Source organism: Pagrus pagrus (assembly GCF_965226575.1).
Source record: "Pagrus pagrus genome assembly, chromosome: 3".
Lineage (NCBI taxonomy): Eukaryota > Metazoa > Chordata > Actinopteri > Spariformes > Sparidae > Pagrus > Pagrus pagrus.
Window position 1 is genome coordinate 30,085,358 of NC_140187.1, and position 21,232 is coordinate 30,106,589.

The 21,232-nt window shown below is 39.5% G+C and overlaps 1 protein-coding gene across 1 annotated transcript in view; it reads right to left on the reverse strand.

Annotated features, from left to right (window-relative positions):
- Positions 1–17,773, reverse strand: part of LOC311255424 (carbohydrate sulfotransferase 11-like) — a 22,263-nt gene extending 4,490 nt beyond the window's left edge. The window contains exons 1-2 of the mRNA XM_084349892.1: positions 17,459–17,773; positions 5,752–5,831 (exon numbers count right to left, since the gene is read on the reverse strand). Coding sequence (XP_084206018.1) covers positions 5,752–5,831; positions 17,459–17,552 — 174 coding nt within the window. The 5' untranslated portion in view covers positions 17,553–17,773. The remainder of the gene's footprint in view (positions 1–5,751; positions 5,832–17,458) is intronic.
- Positions 17,774–21,232: the final 3,459 nt, after the last annotated feature.

Sequence of the window (21,232 nt, forward strand, 5' to 3'; positions counted from 1 at the left end):
CCTTATACTAACTAGGTAACCAAATCAATACATCACACATTTCACCAAACACAAGGCATCATAATCCAATGGTTCGCAAATGTTTTCATATCAAGGACCTCTAAACTGACCCAAATTAGACCACCCACTTTTGACAAGATTTTGTCCTTGGGTCCAAAAATAGTCATACATTCTGTCAAAGTGTTACTTAAAGATGGAATTACAGAGAAAATAAACCATCCCCCTTATTGGTGAGAACACCCTGGAACCCACTCAAGGAAACCTGAAACAGAATCCATGCAAGGTCCTTTGAAAGGAGTGTAAAGACGTAAGAAAAAACTCCTTTTTTATCCTATGATGTGGAATTAAATTAAAGAACACACATGTATAGGTGTTTTGTGTAGCAAAAGGTGCCACTTGTCATTTGTGACCAGGGATTCTGCTTTTTCAAGCACTTTTAAGTCTTATATGCTCTCTTATCGATGTTTTTATATCAACTAATCAAATGACTACATGTTATGTAAAAGTAAGGTTTGTAGTGACAAAAACACAAGAAATTTTCACCCATCTTTGCTATTCTCTTTAACTCTATACGGAGTTTTTAAGCGTCGTTCACCTCATTGTTTTGGTTTCACGGCCCGAAACTCTTTTGTTTCAGGTCTTTTTCACCGTTTTCATCAGGCACATAGACAACAGCTAGTGACTAGCCAATGAACATAGTGGAGCATTTGGCAGCCAAAGAGTCAGATATTTCCCTCAGGAGTTGGAGATTACAACCAAGGAGAGTGAATACTTGACTCATGTTCTTCACGACTTTAAATGAATGCCAATGTTGCTTCATGTCGACCAGATGTTAGCTAACATAACCGAGGTAATGTGTGGCATTTCCAGCTTGTTCCACTGCTTCAAAGCAGCAGAGAAAAAAAAAAAGAATGAAATAGTGTTGAGACTTTTTATAAAAGTATGTATGTTTCCTCTTTATGTCGGGCTGCTTTTGGTCGTCTAACTGCAGGTCAGATGGTCAAATGTTTCATTTGAAGAACATTTTGGGTATTCAGACAAATTATCTTTCACGTTTCCTTAATATTATATAATCATGTGTATCAGTCAAATAAAACCCATTGACAACTGATCAAAATATTTAAACCAAAGATATAAATGTGTGGTCGTCCATAGAGCTGGATTTATTTTGGCATCTGCATGGGACGCTGGTCTGCAGGCCATTATCCTCCATTATTGTCATTTTGCCTTTCACTTAATTACATGCTGCACATTAGAATAAAAATGCACCAAGCAAGGCACAGAAGAACAAAAGCATTAACATACTGTGTTTTCATATGTAAATAAATACAACAATCTTGCATTAATCCAATTCACTGCCTGTTTCCATCCTGACAGCTTAGCGGCTTCCTCCCGCTGGGGAAGCGTTTAAGTGGAAAGGAACAAAAAAATATCACAAGCAATTAAAAGTAAATCATGTCTGCTGGAGCTGCTTGTTTTCTGGCGTTGCACCTTCCTTCTCCTCACAGGGAGACTTAACTGGAAACAGCTGTATCAGAGCTGTTTTAACTGCACTGTGTCTCCAAGAACAGCTCAAACACATGGATGAATATCTGACAATATGTATGGATTTACACAGAGATAAAGTGTCTATGCAGTGCCCCACCCAGTGATGTCTATTAGAGAAAATCCCCTTTTAGTTATTTCATTTCAAAAAGCAAACATGATTAAAAGCTGAACCACAACAGTCATAATGTGCAGACGAGCTCTTGTTTTAAAAGGCCTCTTGAGTCAACTGTGTGTTCAATATGAAATGTGATTTAGTTCCAAACACAGCGGGGCTGCAAAGACACTTTAAATTACGTTAATGCATCAGCACCCGGTGATGCAGTGACACTACTGCAGAGAAACTACATGAAATGAGATGATGAGTTCAAAGTAGAGACACTCATGACAACACTGGTAATAAAGGCTGTATGTGGTCATACATCTGTGTTATTATGAGCTCCAAAGATCTCATACTTTTAACTGATCCCTTGAGCGTTGAGAGCTGTTTAAGAAGCAGGCTGCAGCTGGATGAAAATGGGCTAATAAATAAATAATCCTCTTATTTACTGCATTTCCTAATAGTTAGGACTAATGTCTAGTTCCATAAAGGAAAGCTGTCCAGCTATCTGGGCATGATACTCTACCTTATCAGAAGATCTGACGCTACGAAACAAAACCATTTACTAGCTGCATATGTTGTTTTTAAAAAGATAAGATGAAAATATGTAAGCGTTGCCGTGATACAGTGATACTGATGTGTATCAGCTGAGACTGATGGGTATGCCATTTTTTCAGGCATGTGGTCATAATCCAACATATTGGACATATTTAAATATTGACGTGATGGTGGAATCACCATTGTTATTACAAATCATCCTGAGGGGAACATTAAGATAGAAGTCTTTACCAAATTTCCAAACCATTTAATAGCTGAAGAGAAATTTCACAAAAAAACATCTGATGTAAACCTCATTGTGACACTTGAGGAAAAGTCAGTGACTTCATCCTCTGGAGACCATGAATGTCTCTACAAAAATTCATGGAAGTCCATTCAGTAAGATATTCCAGTCGGGACCAAGTAATGGACAAACCGGCTGATGGACAGAGAGTCTGAAGTCCTGTTGAGAGTATGGCAAAAGAAGACTGTGATAGCACTAGCATCCCTCACATAGTCTAAATTACACTGTATGGTACTTTAATGTACAATACTGAGGTCACTTATGTGTCTACATGTAGACAAAAAATGTTGTAATGTTTTCATGATACTGCCTCACACTGTGTAATCCATACAAAGAAATCAAATGCCTCTGTGAGCATCATGTTTCTCCTGCTGTCATCGAATGCAGCTCTAAAGTTACTGGTGTCTTGTCTGCAGTATGAAGCCATGAATCCTCCTCAATAAATGTCACTGGTGTAATTCAACAAAGATGGTTGACCTTTTTTTTCCTGCGGGATAAAACAACATCAAAGCAGCGGTACCTGACATGAAAAATATCACGATGATCAAAACATCACAAAGATCTGGCGTGATGTGTGCTGTGTGTCAGCCAGTTAGTAATTCAGAGCAGGAGAAACTGAGATCACTGAGGTTTATAAGGGCTGGTTCAAGACAGATGGATTCAACTGAAAGTCATGCATTTATTGTTCTTACATAGCTCTGCATACTCCTACTCAGGGTCGAACAGACTGAGCCGATCCCACACACAGGGACCTGAACAGACATTTTATAGACCAGTGGCTCCATTACCAAACAGCGATCACTGGAAATGCTGTTTCAACACCCGAAGCCTCATTATAGCCACGCTGATGTCAGCTTACCACACTCGACTGTTAGCTTATTACACGGTTAAACAACTATGATCTGCAGGAAATCTGATGGAAACGTTTCCAGAGCATGGAGTTTGCGTACTGCGCTTCTAAAGAAATGATGTAAATACTGAGCATTTCTCCAAACCATAGAGGTCTAAGCTCATCCTATTTACACCTAGTGGCACCCAGCCAGGCAGCTTTTACAGTGAGGTTTTCACATATACATATCTGAAACCTCTGCCTTCACTTCTCCACCTCATTAAAATGGAGGGTAATGGAATTGTGGGTAATGAGTAATGGAATATTGAAAAATTACACTTGATCTCGCTGTGAAAAGCTTTTTATTGGCCTGAACTAAAATCTCCCAAAAAACTATGCAAGCTGTTCACAGACATGATGTCATCACTCATTAAACAAGAAGGTGGCAGGCCCCCTTCAGAATTACAGCAGCAGCAATAATACATGTAATAATTATGGTAATTATGTGTTTATTTGGTCCACATGGGCAATTAATTATAATTAGACATATAAGAATTAAGTTTATACAAATGGAAAATAGTGCATTAAAATACTTCTTTCTTTTTCTTTTTTAAATACGGCTGCTCTCCAGTGTGTTCTTGCTACACAGTTCACAATCTTTTGGTATGGATCCTACACCGAGATTTAAAACCAGAACCCTATTAGATAAAGATATTCTCATCAGGGTGAAAACAACCCCTCCTCAGACACAGCAATGAATACACTCAACACTGTGACACACTCACTAGTGATAGCAAATAACTGAGTATTTGTTCATCAGCTGACAGCAGAGAAATTGACTGTACTTGTTCTATTTTTCTCCACAGTTGTTAGCCTCGATTCCACGCAAATCTTGTGAGCTGATCACACTGTAGAAAGGTTTGGCCACCAGCAGACAGTGGGATGTTACAGACTTTAATTACTGTGGGATTTGTTTTAACATTTAAACCATTTGCACAAGTCATTTGATGCAGTTACAGTATCCACCAGAGAAGTTGGTAGACACTGACAGAGTTGACCATGATGCAATATAGGGGATGGACATAATAATGCAAACCAAATGAAATGAGGGTGTAAATTTCACTGACTTTACAGTCAGCTTTGAAATCACTGCTACAAAGGTTTACATTAGGTTTTATGGCGTTAACAGTTTTTGTCAAACCATGATACAGTGAAGTCATTTTATGGTTTCAAAACATGATGTTAAGTTCACAATTTCTGACACCTCAGTAAACATGTGATAAAGATGACGTTTTATATGTGACACATGATCTAAAGAAAACAGATTAAAGCATATATGTCCGTCATCACCAGGTCATTATCAGTTAATTGTTTAACACAAATATAAGAAAAACAAGTATTGTTTAGTTTATTACAGATGGTGATAGTTTTGAGCCAATGAGCTCATCTGGATCACATCAGTATTGACACAGTTATGATTTAAGATCTACCTGTATACACTGCAGGTATCTATGATAATGTGATATATCTGGCATATATATATATATATACATACATATATACTATATATGTATATATATATATATATATACACACAGGATGAATTCCATGCAGTTTGTTGTTACTTTGTTTTATGTTAACATTGCCAACATTCATTTCTTTTATGCTAACAATCTTTTATGCTGACAATAAACGTTATTATTATTATGCCGTTACTTTCTTTGATGCTAACATGACTTTCTTTTATTCTAATGTTACTTTCTTTTATGCTAACATTACTTTCTATTATGCCAACGTTTAAACGCCACTTGTGTGAAGATGGGCTTTCGTGCTTTAAACCTGTACTGCCCGTTGATGTTTTGGGACACTCACAATTCATTTCTCTCTACCTGTAGTGCTAACTTTGTGCTTCTGTTAGCATTATCTTTGCTATTAACTACAGTTTCTTACTGGAAATGATATGTATTATGCTAGCAGTGAGAGCTGACAGGCTAAGACAGGTGTGTGGTAAAAGTTGCAAGTGCAAGTGCTGCAGACAAATGTACCTCTAAATAGTATTTTTGACTGGTTTCTATCAGGTTACTTGGCTCTAACCACTGAAATTTCCATAATACTTTATATATTCAAATTCCCTCTGTCAAGGATCAAACAATGCAGGAAAGTGCAAGGAATACACAAGGAATCAGATCAAGGAAACTATCCATCTATTACCTGCTTGTCTTAATTTAAATGTTTATTATAAGAGCCCAATTTGAGTTTTTCATTATATAATATGTACATATTTTACCGAAAATGTATGAGTAAGCCCAAATAAATACTTACAAATAAATATTTAATGCTTGCAATAATAGTTCAGGCTCGGGCTTGTTTGACGTTTACATTCTACAGACTGTTTGCACCAGTTACTGTGTGGAGAAATGGTTAGAGAGGACTGACCTGGTCACCATCATAAAGCGTCTGTAGAGGACTCCTTCTCGACTTCTGCCCGCTGCTTCTATCATCGACTGACTCCGAGGCTGAGGAAACACAACACATCTGTCATGTATTCTGACTGAAAGAGCCTCTAAGGCACAGCTGTGTTAAGTCAAAGCAGCAATCAGACTAGTGCAAATTCAACAACAATAAAAAGTTAGCAAACACTAATATAAATGTGGCATAACCAATCCCTGAGCACAGGCTGTCTCTTTTCACCATCCAACAGAGCATTGTTTATGACAAGTCTTCTTACAGTCATGCTTAACCACAATCTAAATCTAATTTTTGAGTATCTACCCTCTGACGTATTCAAAGATGGCTGTAAAAAACTGGAACTAAACGAGCATAAGATTGGACAATGAAGAAACTGGCTACGCTGCTTTACTTTCCACCTTTAATGTAGGTCATGATTGGAGTCCAAGTGACAAGAATCCAAACTGAACACAGCTTTGTGAAGGAGAAAATCTTTTTGTATCCACCTTTCAAAACAGAAGAAACAGTAACACTGGGAATAAATAATGTTGCATGGGAACAATCATGTCACTTTTAGTGGCTTGTTATTGCCATAGTTTGATCTGCTCCAGTATTGCTATTGTAATGGTAAATCAAATGTTTTGGCAGTCCAGAATATATAACTTTCTATATAAAGAGTGCCTATTGTCAGACTTTGTGGGTGTAAGAGAAGCCGAAAGAGAAGTCAAATGACCCAGATAAGATCTGGGCATGTTGGGAGGCATTGCTGGGTACAAGCTTGAGCTCTTAGAGGGATGAGCTTTCATCTCAGCATCAGATTACACAGCTTGACAGGGTCAAAGCCACAGCAGACAGTTCCAATACCTGAACCTAGAATTTCATTTGGACAAACATATATGAGGCCTCTACAAGGCAACGTGGCACTGCAGCGCTGTAATCCAATGCAGCTGAATCTTCAACTTAAACCTGCCAAGTTAGATTCATCTTAAACGTAGTTTGACACATAATGTCACATGACCTCTGTGAAGGTTTTAAATGACGTTTCATATCACGCAGGTTTGTAACTGACTACTGGAAAAAAGAATTAATGGTGAGATTCTTCGCACAACAGAACAACAGAAATCAGTTCAGTGTTTGATTTCACAGCAAAGGAATACTTTGCAATTTGGGGTAACTTATTTGCTTTCTTATCTGGAGTTAGAGGAGACTGATACCTACAGCCAGGAGATGGTTAGCTTAGCTTAGCATAAGGACTGGAAACAGGGAAAACAGTAATCCTGGCTCTGTAACAAAATCCACCTACCAGCACCTTTAAAGCATATTAACAATCAAATAACATCTTGTTTGTTCCATCTGTACAAAAATGATGGTACCAATCTAATGATGTAACCTCTGCTGCTAGAGAGGGAATAAGCACATTTCTTAAGAAGGTGAACTATTCCTTTATATGTTTCTTTATTGCGTTCAATTACATATTTGGGGTCTTTGTGAGACAGAAAAGGTTATTACTTTTTTTTTTCTTGGTCTCACTGATATAGTCTTTGTAACAGGAGTCTTTCAAACATTGCCAAGACACTGAACATCTCCACAGGAGCTCCATTTTTTTCTATTTTTAAAGCAATTCCTCATCCTGCAAGGCATCACATTGTGGGCCTGCCAGCCACAGGTGTGTGATGTCAAATCAACACACAGGACGCTGCGCTGTTCAGAGACAGGCTTCCAGCAGATCTGTGCCACATATTGTAACCTTGTGGATACAGCTGGTTTTGTATACAATACTGCATGTTATAAAAGAGTGGATGACATATTTTTTGTGGGCTAACCCGGAAGTTGGCATTGCTTTGTTTCCTCTTGGCAAAAAGCATATGGGATTTTTTTAACTTGGATTTTGGATTGTTACAGAAAATAAGCCTAGTGGCAAACACAAGTTTATGATACCCTTTTAGTTCAGCAGGGTAATCTCTACTGATGAACACCACTTCAACATCAACACCACTAAGCATCTAACTAACTAAAAGAAATGAATAAAAAAAAGTTCAATATTTTGTGAAATGTGCATCTTGGCTTTGTTGCTGCTGGTGAGAAGATCAATACCATTCTCAAAACTGTTAATGACGCTAAAGCCAGCAGACAGTTAGCTTAGCTTAACTAAAAGACAGGAACAGGGGGGAGACAGTTAACCAAGTGCTCACCATAGGTAACAAAATGCCTACCAGCACCTCTTATGCTAACTAGCTACCATGTTTTGGTTTGTAGTCTTTATGCTATGCTATGCTAAGCTAAGCGGCTGCTGGCTGTACTGCTGCTTCACATTGAACAGACGGACACATGAGTGGTATTGATCATCTCATTAACTACAGACACAAAAAGTTAACAAACATTTCAACAACTATTCATTTAACAGAGTGTAATTGTTATCAGGTCATAGTTGAGTTCATAGATCAGTGTGTGAATCTTGAACAGAGAGTCAAAAATGGCTGGCGTGAGCTTGGGTTGAAATCATCTGTTTGAGGCTGAATTCATAGCACACAATTTCCTGAGCCGCGCCTTGCCAATGCTTAAACAATGACGCCTGTTTCCCCCCTAAGGGAAAAAGCTAGTTTTCACTGGAGTAAACATCTGTAAGTAGAGCCCCAATGCAAGTTGGGAATAAGCGCGCCAAGTCAATACTGAGTCGAAGATCAAGAGAAGTGTTCAGCTGCTAACCTCACAGATCTTATAGCCGCCATTCTGCAGTGCCGTCACTCAAACTAATGTAAAAGTCCCATTACCTTCAGTATGTTTTCATTGCTTATAAAGAACCTTATTAAATAATCCATATCTTCTCTGCATTTTATTCAGTCATTAGCTCCAGAGTTGCTGAGACAGCATAACTGAGACAGCATAACCTTTTTCCACACTGGTGTGTGATCGGGCCAGTCATGTGTGCCAAGCAGCTTATGAACTGTAAACCCACTGGCACACCCCTGATGGAGGCAGCCAGTGAGACATGTACACAACTGAATGTGTAGTTATGACCCAAATGTGACAAGTAACTGAGCATGCTGAGTTTACAGTGTTATAGGAACAGACTTGTGATTTGTAAACATCACCCACCAACTACAGATCAAATACTGTGGAAACTCAAAGCTACTGCCAACTGCTTTCTATTCATCACAGCAACTTGGTGTTATGTTCAAGTAAACACCAACAATTGAGATTTAGGACTTGGCGCTGAACTGCAATCTGCTTTATGCAGGAAACAACAAAAGTCACGTTAGCCTTTTTAGAAAGCCCATGTGCTTTTATTCCAGCTTGAGTTTGTGACACCACAGCTTCTGAATGCAAAGTTTTTCAGGCATCGACCCTCAGTTGTAAAATTTTAGCATTTCCTGAAAACAGCAGAGTAAATAAAACTATTTCTGCTTGCAACTGCATCACCATGACACAAAATTTAAGAAAATAAAACTAGACAGGCTGTGTACTGAAGCATTCATACCATCTAAATGTACAAAAAGGTGCACTGTCTATAGAGAAGAATTATTCAAACAGGCTTTAGAGGTTTCATAGGTTCATTTTAACACTTTCTTTTCAACACTTTGAGCCATACAAATATTTTATTGCCTTCACTGTCTCTTACTCACACAGAGCAGTCGGTGGTTGAACGTCTATATGAAGTGCACTGTGCGTGCTATAATCACGGGATGATTTCAGAGTATCTTTAGCAGCCATTATTACAGGCGACAGACAACGAGGAGGCTGCTTCCACAAATACTTGGTTGTGTAAAGATTACATGTGTCTGAACACATAGATGCATTTACACTTCCTGATAGAATGCATTTTCAATCATTTTCAGATTTCTTGGATGCATTTAGTCTTCGACATTTTTGACAACTGAACCAACCCAGAGCGTGAAGTGAGTAGTTGTTAAGTAGGTAATTGTGTAAGCCTACCAAATTAAAGTGAAACCACAGTGTGCAGAATGTAAGAAATGACTATAAAAGTATATTGATGTATTATGTTCAAGGCCTGGTCACACCAGAAAGTGGTGCAGCGAAAGTAATTACATTTGTAATTAAAGCTGTGTGAAATATATGGTTCTACAAGTTTGGTGACATTGTGATTATACTAAAGAGGCTTGTGGGGGCTGGTGTAGCTGCCAAGCTGACCGCTAACACTAACACTAAGACTTATTTGTCACACAAACTTTTCTCTCTAACGTTCTCTTTACTCCTCCCTGGCATTTTGTTCAGAATTGTAAGCCACCTTATTTTATAAAAAGCTCTCAAGCTAGCTGAGCTCACGAGTTTGCTAACGGTAAAGTTACCTCATTAGCTTACCTCTGTCACTAACAGCACAATACAGTAATTTCACACAAGTTATTCAAGACATATTTCTGTCGTATAACTGCCTGAAAACTATTGATTTATCAAGGAGCAGTTTATTTTGAGGATAGAGGAGGTCTGACAGGTGTACTATTGGTCAATGCCATAGATATGTGGGTCATAGTGCACCACAGTGGAACTCAATATGAAAAATGTGCACTTATATGTGCCCCTGAGGGGAAATCTACTAATCACTGTTCTTTCTTTCTGCTGTGTCCAGGCCTTAATGGTAATCATCAACAGTGTGCGTGATGTAGATTTTGATTACAATGAACATATTATAAAAATATATGATAAATCAAATATTGGTAAAATGTCATATTTATTATGACAACATGACAGTTTACTGCCCCATAGCTGCTAGAGTGACTGTATTCAGAAAGTTTCATTTTAATTACTGCTAATTCTTGCAACATGTCCATAACCATTTTACTAAGTGGACTCTGCTCTTCCACGATGTCAAACTATGTCTTACTAGTGGAATGAACAGACTCAGAGATGCTGCTGCCAGATGAAGGTTTTATTTTCTGCCTGGAGCTGCAGTGAGCTGTGCATCCTGCTACAGTACACTGATTTTATAACTGTTTTCTAAACTACCAGTGACTCATTTCCAACATGACCACTCCCAGAGGCACCTTTCTATTTTACCCCTCTTAAATGAACACCAGTCAGAAGAGGTAACGCCTGGAATAATTTAGAACTGACAAATACCTGGCCGACTGTGAGTGTTTCAGCAACAAGCTGAGATGGCACACTGACTGGGCTGAAAGAGTGCATTGTGTGTCATCACTCCCCTGCTAATGTGGCAGGCAACTCAGCAAGCGAGGAAATTTACTATCCACATTTTGTCAAGAGGTATTTAACACGGAGCCAGATAAAAATGTCAGGGTATTAACTGTTAAAGCTGAACAGCTGGAGATCTTACAATGCAAAGAAAGGGATAAGTGCATTGCGAAGAAGTTGGAGAAAAAGAGGTGTGGAAGGGTGAAAAGGGTGTCTCCAAAAGTGAAAAAAACACTACAAAGTCAAACACTACTTCTCAAGCTATGGACTCAATCCTTATGCTATTCTAACTAAACACTGTCTCAGCTGTTAGCTCAAATTCCACCACTCAGGAGATTCACCAACCCCGCCTTGGTTTTATTCAAAGGAAGGAGTAGTCCTGTTGGTTTAACCCTGTCTAGACCCAACACTGTAGCATTCCTCCTGGCCCGTGCAGGAGCGAGGGCTTAGGAAACGCAGAGTATAGAAAGGCTGATGTGTGTTCGTCCTGTCCAGGCCATAAACGGAGCTCTGTGTTTAGGTCCCATTGGGAAAACTAGGGCCCCCTCCCCCCTCCTAGGCCTCTCCTGCCAAAGAGCAGCTTTACTGAGAGACGCACTGTCCAAGGGAAAGCCTGATCCTTTTAGGCCATAAATGTGTGTGTAAAGGGTGTCAGTGCGAAAGCAGAGGCATGTGGGTGGTGTAGTGTCAGTTTAATGAGTCCTAGAAGAGTGTATGGAGATGTTGGACATGAGTCTTCCTGATCCTGTTCACAAGGCTACAAAGATCTGATGCGCACCTTTGCGTTGGCATATTGGTTGGTTTACTGGTTATCCATTTGCACGCACACCTGCATGTAAACAGTATGCAAGAATCTGCCATCTAATAGGGTGATGAGGAGAATTAAAATGTGCTCTGACATCTGCAGCTGTTGGAGCAGATGTCACAAGCTGTCTCTCTGCTCTTCTGAAACCTCTCCAATGTTTAAATAATTTACTGGAGAATTGATCTCCTGCCACAATCTGCTGCAAGTGCTCTACACTAACGGGTCAGTCACAAGCCTATCATCTGTTTAAGAGTACAATCAATTTTTGGAACTTCTATTTTCGTTCATTAAAAACAATAAGTATTGCATAATCTGAAAAAAAGACTATGACAGTCACAGGATGCACTAAAGAACCGAGGTGCACTGAGCTAAATGCTAACATCACAATGTTTACATGTTGGAATGTATCATGTCGACGGCCTGAGTTTATGCTGCATTCACACACTGTCAGCAGAGTTGGGAGGACAGGAAAACCTCCGGTTGTTCTGACTTGGAACTCCTCCAGCATCATTCATAGCTGGTTACCCCCACTGCCAACCTTATTAATTATAATTACCTTGTGAGGTATAATTATTACTATTAAATATCTTCTGTTATGTATTGGCAGAGTTTCGTTAACAAGTGAAAACAGATATAAACAGTGTACATTTTTGTTTTTACTTTTTTTACTTTTACATTAGATAGATAGATAAATAGTTTTCTGCATTAACGTATCATTGGGAAGTAAATGTAGATTGCACAATGCAATGGCTATAGAATAATAATAATAACCATTTAGATTGGTTACCTATCAACCTCGCTCTTATTTCTTACTATGCTATTTTGTCTGCCAACGGGCATGAAATCTCCTGGGAACTTTATGGCCAAGTGGCGATTCAGTCAGGCTGGCAGCCTGGCACCATTTCTATCTGCTTTTATGTCTCTGATATAGCCTGAATGAATGAATAAACCCCCTGTTGTCCTGTGCTATTGGTAGTTGTGACTCTTGAGGAAAAAAGTTCGCAAAAGTGGCGCCAACAGTAATACCACTTGGATACGCTAGGGACAGAAAAGTTGTCTTTTTCCACTTCTAATAAACTGATAGTGTTAATACTGAATTTTACTCTGATGTAATTGCCAAGCAATAACAAAAACGGCAAAAGATTTCCAGGTATTTGATCATTAACCAAAGTACTGAACATACTAAAATTCTAACGTGATGGCGGCACTAGTCAGAGCATCACCATAAGTATTACAGTTTATCCTGAAGGGAAATCTATTTGATAGTTTTCTGGATTTTTGACACTGAATTGTCCTTCTGAGAGTTTGAAGGCAGCATAAACTACACGGTCAACATCTTTAACTTCAGTCTCACCAAAATCATTAGGATGCAACCTCAGGGAACAAAGAATATCTGTACCAAACGTTCTGCCAATGCATCAAGTAGACATGTTGTTGATGTTTGGCTGGATAACAATATATATAGCTCTATTCCTTGACCTGATGATGATGCTAGATGAAACGTCAGGGGATCACCAAAGTCAGCAAAAGTCAGATTCAACCTCTGGGTACCATGACTGTCTGTACCAAATTTTATGGAAATCCATCCAATATTTGTCAAGATATTTCAGTCTGAACCAAAGTGTTGGACCAGCTGACTGCTGACTTACATTAGCATGGCTATAGCCCAAAGAATTTAGTAAAACAATACAATTCCCTTGAGTGGTCTTATTGAGCGATATCAACAGCGGGAGAACAAACAGGCAAATCAAATCACTTGAGGATTTCGGCTGTGAAAGCAGATTGTCTTAATGGATGAGAAAACATAGCCCAGCGTAATTGCTGAATCATCAGCTCCTGCAGCTCTGTGTCATGAATATGCAGCTGGCTGGAGGAGAACAGGTTGGAACAGCAGGGCCACCCTGACCTGTCACAAGATAGCCCCGGATGGCCCAGGATCTGACAGCAAGACTGATTTCCTCTGGCAAATGCAGGATATCAAATGGAGATTGGTTTACGCACTGTTCCTTTGAGGATGTTCTGTTCTGTTTTTAATTGGATAATGTCACATCCAAACTGATGCCATGTCCAAGTCATATTCAATGAAGCCCTGAAACAACTATGTTTAAAGTCCTGCAGGTGTTCCAATGACATTGAAATGCGGAACAGTTCATCTTTATGAGTCTCATGGCCTCAAGTCAAGCCCAGACAAGGATGGTATGAGATGGGGGTACCTCTCCAGTACAGAGATAATGACAGCAGCCCCAAGGCCAAAACCATCTTGGATTCTGCTTGTAATTAAACCGCTTGAATGAGCTCCCTGATAACCATCAGCTCACATCTGTATCTCTAAATGTTACTAGTTACATATAGATGAGTGTTCCTGGGTCTTATTTCCAGAGGCGTGTACAGCAGAAGATCCTGACTATAAAATACAACCTAACATATTCCAGACCGTGCTGCACCACACAGCCTTCTTCTGCCTCTGTCCTTGCGTTTGTGCAAACTTCATGGATAACCCACATCTGCCCTTGTAGTAAAGAAACCTCACATTGGAAGAACTGCCCATCTTAACAAGTCATTTCATCTGGATCAGTGAAAACTTCCTGTAACTCTCGAAAGATTGACAAAAATATGCTTGCTTCTCGTATTAAGATGGTTCATTCCATAAATATCAAGATGGATTGTCTTGAGTCAAGTGACATTATGTCAGCTCAGGCACATTTTTTAAATTTTGAGAAAAGAACTCATCTGTGGTAAAAAAAAAAAAAAAGAAAGTTAAAAACAGATGTCATGACTGGTTAAAATGGACATATTCTTCAGTGTGGGAGGCATCTCGTGTTCTGTAAAAAGACTATTTCCATCCTCTGTATCTATGACAGTGCAGCACACACAAGATGTGCAGTAAACCCATTTTTGCATCTCTGTAATTATCCTAAATTTAGATTAGCTCCGTGACTCCTGTGTGCAAAAAGAGTGTAATTCAAAAACAAGACAATTGTATACTGTACGACTCTGACTTGGCAGTGCATTCCTCTGTTGTGTGGCTGCACTCATGCAGCTTTCATAGTCTTTGAACAAACAGTATGACCTTTACCCCAGATGAAGCAAGAGAGGGAAGGTGAGGGTGTTAAAAATGCAAATAGCACAGACTGCATATATAAAACCAATTAAATTGATTTAAAGCTGACAGGCAGCTTTGATGCCCGAAACATGAGACACACTGCGTCTACATTCAAGTTTCTCAACGTCAGAATATCAGAGGGAAGCTCTTAGATTACCTCTACAAGATTGGCTGTGCATATCTTAAAAAGACATCTGCTAAATTCAATAAAGCACATGGACAGTGTACAGGCAGTGTATCAGGATGTGAAGCAAAGTCAACAGAAGACTAAAAAAAACAGTGGCGTAAAGTTTTAAACAGAAACTAACAGATGTTGCTGCTGCTGCCACCGTTGTTGATCTTAGTGTAATAATAACCTCCTCATGCGTAGCCATGTTTTGTTGTGGTTGTACAAAATCAAAACTTCTCATGGAAGACAATCTGTTTTCAGCCAGTGGTGATCTATTCTATTGTAAACTTTGGTAAAAAAATAAAGCAAAATATTAGGCCTGGACAAACCAGCATCCCAGTAGGTGAAAATGACACGATGAGAGCAGTGAGGGTGAACCAAAACAGTTAAGTTGAGAGCCATAAAATCAAAACAATGAGCTGAAAGACGCTGAAATCTCCAGTTAATCCAGTTAAGTCAGCAAGCATGAACCCTTTCACAAATAACTAGTCAGCTGATCAATTGTTAATATAAGAACATTGATTATAGCTGACTTAAGGTGCAATATGTGAGAATTTGGGTTAAAAACATTCAAGACTTCACTTAAATTATCAACAGAATGTGGAGGAATAAAATTTTTTAAGTTATGCTGTCAATGTATGATGTTGCAATGTTTAGCATGCAGAACCAGCTAGCCCAGGCCCGTCCAGGTTCAAAGCTAATGGCAGCTACAGTTAGCAGGAGTTAGCAGTTGCTCTGGTGATATGCTGCCCCCTAATTGTTGCGAATATGAATTCAACCAGTGGCCAGTTCTTACATATTGCACCTTTAATGTCTTGCAAATGATCAAGCTTGCTATTAGAGTTGGGCCGATAGCTGACTGTCAAAGGCGCACCAGCAGAGAGCACAACAAAGTAGTGTTTCTCTCAGTCTGCAATTGCGTTTTCTTAGCTTAGCTTCCTCAGTATAGCTAGTTGCTGACTTTGCTTCAAGCTTCTGAGGCTGGACATGACTAAGTTGTGAGATGTGAGGGGATGTGAGAGTTTATCTGACTCCCTATGTTTGGTCAGATAGTTGGAGGAAGTGGCAGTGACAACACACACAACAACAACAACGTCATCATCCATTGTAATATTTTCCTGTGAACATCGTCACATGCCAGTTTGGGAGACATCACCATACCATAGTTGGTCTCACTACATCATGACCACGAAACGTCTGCTGGGAAAAAGGCCTTTGCCTTTTATTAGCTACAATGAATGGCCAAAACTTTACTTTTGTGGTGTAACAGAACATTTTTAAGCTAATACTTTTTTGGAGGATGACATTATGGAATCCGTCTGGTCTCCACAAGAGGCTGGTCTTTCATACATTCTTAATAACTCTGCCCCATGTCTCACATCACACACATCCAGAACTGACTGACCTCTCTCTTAAAAACCCTCGCTCCTCACAGTATGAGCTATATAAGCTTATTTGGTCCACGATATAGCTGGGCCTGTCTGAATGAAGCCATTGTATGTGGCAGAGAGGGACCTGGAATAGGTGGAAACGGATCTCAGCGAGGGCCAACCTCACTGCCAGCCAGCTGCAACTTCTCCCTGCCTTCCTCCACGTAGCAGAGGAAACAACCACTAATCAGTTCTGTAATGAAATTGTTCCTGGGATCCCGAGATTCCCAAGATCTGCGGTTCTCTGGAAACTCCATACACAGAGTGGGAGTGTAGAGGGATGAACATGACGGGAGGGAGGGAGGGGGGACATACTGGTGTACTGTTACAGGTAGGTATGAAAAGGATCATTAACACTTACACCACTTTCTCCATCCAAACACTGTACTGACAGTGCGTGAGACCCATGGGCTTGATTCTAAAGGGGCTTGGACATTATGAGCAAACCTTATAGAAATACAATGTGACTGTCTCGCCAGCTGCACAGTGTCAACTACTGAGATCAACAGGCCAGACAGCAGAGACATCAGATGTATTTTGTTACCGGATAAAGACACATTTTATAATGACCAAAATATGTTTTAGATGAATGCAATCTATGTGCAAATCTATATTCACTGCTGAAGAAAAACATACCGTTTTTAGATCTTCTCACAATGTAATTACAATATTAGTTTTGCTGGGATATTAATATTTGTATGTATTTGCACATCCTGAGACAGATCTTAGCCGTAAATTTGAATTTTGTTAAATGTATTGTGGTGCCTATAGATGGAAAAACTTAGAATTAAATATTTAAACTGATTGGCAGAAAGCTGGTGATAAACTACAGTAATCACCTGACACATTTGACATATTATAATGTAATTTGGTGCTTTTCACTCCTACTGAGGCAGAACATTATAGTTTTTTAATTCATTAATTACCTTCTTTTTTTCTAAATATTTGTAATTAAGTCTTAAGATGTTTCCTTTGTTAGTGGAGGGCGGTCATGTATTTAGCTTCAGGTTTAAAGGTGACAGAGAAGACTTTGTGCTCACCTGGCTTCAGACTGCTGTTGAAGTAGAGGATGACCATAATGAAACATCCCAGACTCAAGGCAAAAACCATCCGAATGACTTTAGGTTTCCTCATCCTCAGTCTTTGGAGACGACCGAGCAGCCGGGCCGGGTCCTGGGTCCAGGGTTCATGCGAAGAAGAAGCAGTTCTTGTTGTTCCGCCGGTGTCTACTTTATCACCGACAGGAGCATCGATCCGGCTCGCTGACCCCTGCGGCTCCTTATCTTCCTGTACATCCTCGGCTGTCCAGTGTGGAAGTCGCAGCGGTGATGAAGGGAAGGGCAGAAAGAAACGAGCCAGGCTGAACACTTATCTGCTCCGCCGCGTCTCACTGTTACCGCCGATACTGAGCGCTGCTGCCGCCGGTTCACACAAACTGGAACAGGCTGCTTCACTGCCCGTGTAGTCCGAGCAGAGGCCACCGGTCTGTTTGTGTAAGGGGGTGTTGTTTCACTCGTTAACCCCTTTCTGCCCAAACACAACGTCTGCAGCCCCCAAACCACTCGTAGTCGAGCTCCAGCTCTTTTGACAAACAAGTTCCGCTCGGACCTTTCAAAGTAAAACTCCTGTACATAGGTTCCGGGTGATGGATACCTCCCAATAATGACAGTCCAAGCGAAATTAGTAAGGAATCTATTCCCATATAAAGGGAAACGTCAACATAATCTCTTAACAGAATATTAAAACATGTTGCTATGGAAAAGTGAGTAAGTGCAGGCTAATTAGTTACATTCCGTCACTGGCCTTTAGTTACACAATACTGCCCTAAAGAAGGGTCCTGTGTTTTCATATTTTCAGTATATAGGTGTATTGTGCTCCCGAACATAACATCTCTATGTTAATAGATAGATGTGGTGGTGGGCTTCATAAGAGAGTCGTTGTTGTAAAGTGAACTGAAAAGGAACCAATGTGTAATAATAAACAATAAATAGTGGGTTCTGTTTATTGTTTATTAACCTTAAATGGTACAGATTAAATGGTACAGATTACTTAAAAGAAAACCAACATGAATTCAGAGGAATATACGTGTTTAAGAAACAAAGAGGCACAATAATGTAAAATGTGATTGTATTTCAGTTAAATGGATTAACTTGGGGAACGCCTGTAAAGACAAACTGAAGATGTGCAGAAGACGTAAGTTATGAAAATGTTTATTGTCTATTTTAATGAAAAAAATGTAAACAACTAGCTACGTTCAGAAGGCCATTGTTATTTGTAAGGTGTGGGTTTTAATGTTAGATGGGTTGTGTATTGTAATAGGGGCAGGCCCAGTAAGTTCTAGTCACTCTTTCCCTTTGTCAAAGAACTTCATGCTATTATTTTGTCTACTGCACTACTTTGTTTTTTGCCTCTCTTTCATCTCAAATTATTTGTGTAATTATAGCATTGTATTTGGAAGGTATCACAGTGATCTACACCTCATTTTTGTCCTCAATTGCATGGCCAATGATGTGACCATATCCCATTGGGAGTGCTGTTCATGTCCTCTATATGATGATGATGGTACTATATGATGATGATGGTACTTTATAATACAAGCAAACTTTGCAAAATTTCAGCTGTAGGGGTTCAGGCTGATTCTGATTTCTTCATATTTTTATGTAAAATATCAAATAAAGACGAATGAGAATATAACTTAACAGCTAAATGAATCAAGACAATGTGCACAAAATAGGCTCACCATTTATAAAGTCTTGGCTATGGCCCATACAATATGTTAGAGGTTTGATGTTTCTCTTGACATTTCTTCCCTATAAAATGAGCCTTGATACCCAATGTGAAGTTAAGCAATTTCATGCTTTTATTTTGAAGCCAAATTGAACACACATCCACTCTTATTCTACATGCTTCTGGCTGTCTTTATAAAGCTTTAGTGTTGCATCCACATGTCCGTCTAACATGTCACAATCTGATGGATTGTTCTGTAGTGAGTCATCTGCTTTTAATTTCTCCTCACATCTTTTCAACATCACTTTATTAGTCACTCTTAAATCAACAGCTAAGATGAACTACTTCACTGTGTTTTTCTTTTTGGGTAGATTGAATGATTTATGTCTCCTCCTCCCCAGTTTAATTATTGGCTGGATTCTAAAGTACACTGATAGTGCAGTGCCATCCTCCCAAAATCCACTGAAACAAAAACAAAAGGTAGGACAAAGGTCACATCACTATGAACCCATTATTGAGCACCATAACAGAGCTTTATCATAATAGAAATACAATCACATTAGAATTATTAGTATTTTTCATAAGAGTGGTATAATCATGATGTACTATATCAAATATCCCCCAATGTGGTCATACATCAAATTACACTTTAATGGTGACAAACAACATTTTTCCCATGTTATCTGCATAATATTTCTCCATCTCCAAAATGTTGTTGTTGAAGCTGTGTATGAAGACACAGTGACCTGAACAGTTAATCCAGGATAATACAGGAAATTCTGGTCTTCCAACTTGCCAGTGTAAAGAGAGAAGTTAATCTGAGGGGATGAGTCCAAGGGAACAAATGTCAACCAGATCATATAATCTCTTGAATTTTGGCTCTTGCACAGACTGTCAAGCAGCAGTAAATATGAGACTGAGATTTCTTTAAGAAAAAGTAACGTATTTGACAAACATCCTATCTGACGGAGGCATCATGTGGAGTTAAACCTTCACAGGAGTGAGCACATGACTTGCGGGAAGGCCTTCAGAGTCCGACTTTAATCCGACGTGTGATACGACTGCTCTCATTCTGAACCTTCAGGCCCAGAGGGGGCAAACTGGACGCCATCTTGTAGCTCCAAATATCGTAGGGCAGGTACTCAAGTTTAACTTATTAGCAGAGGGAGGACTTCCTGCAGAGCTGCTTTTGACCTCTGACCTTTTCCACATTCCTCATGTCCATCTTCCCAGGCATCATGGATCAGATCCCTGGGAGAAGTCAGGATGGGTTAGGAGCCACGCGACTGATCAAACCTCCGGCCTGATGGCAAGACGGTGTGAAGCCTGTCAGTGTTTACTGTCTGGGAATGGAATGATAGGGAACCGTCGGTGGGTTATGGCCGGTCACACATCAGCACACATTCTCTCAGCGGCTGACCAATCAGACAAGAGGTATCAAAGAGAACAAAAGTATTGTCAAAGGTTACAGAGATATCGGTTTGCATGCTTACGTGAGGAAACTGATTAGTGAGAATAACTGAGTTTTTCTCCTTCCAAAGCTATTGTTAATTAGGGGTAATTACATTCACAGCTGACATTCTCCTGACAGATAAGTGAAGGTATAAAATCTAATGACACTCAATATTAACTTGGCTCAAAAAACTACACTGAGCTTCTGAGTGATGTTGTATAGTTTTGACTCAAAGGAGAGATACATTTGATAAAGTATAAAGGAGAAACAATCAGAAATAAAGTGATGATGACTAAAATGTGAGTGTATAATAAATAGTCTGGTTGGAAACTTAAATCAGCCTTGAAAAAGATCATTGTGACAATTCAAAACCAGCATTTTTGTACAGATTGCAGCTCTAGGTAAACAAGTAAAAGAGCAACAGCAAATTTTCCTGAAAATAGAGTCAATGTGTTTTTAATTCAAAGGAATGCTTCCACCGTCCAAAAGTGAAATTTACTATCACACGGAAACCTTGTTTTTTTCCCCCCATGCTCCTTGATAAGACAGTGAGCCGAGGCAATGTCTGCGATGTCTTCCAGCTTAAAGGAACAGTTCACACTAAAAGGAAATGAATGCCAACACTTTCAGCTTA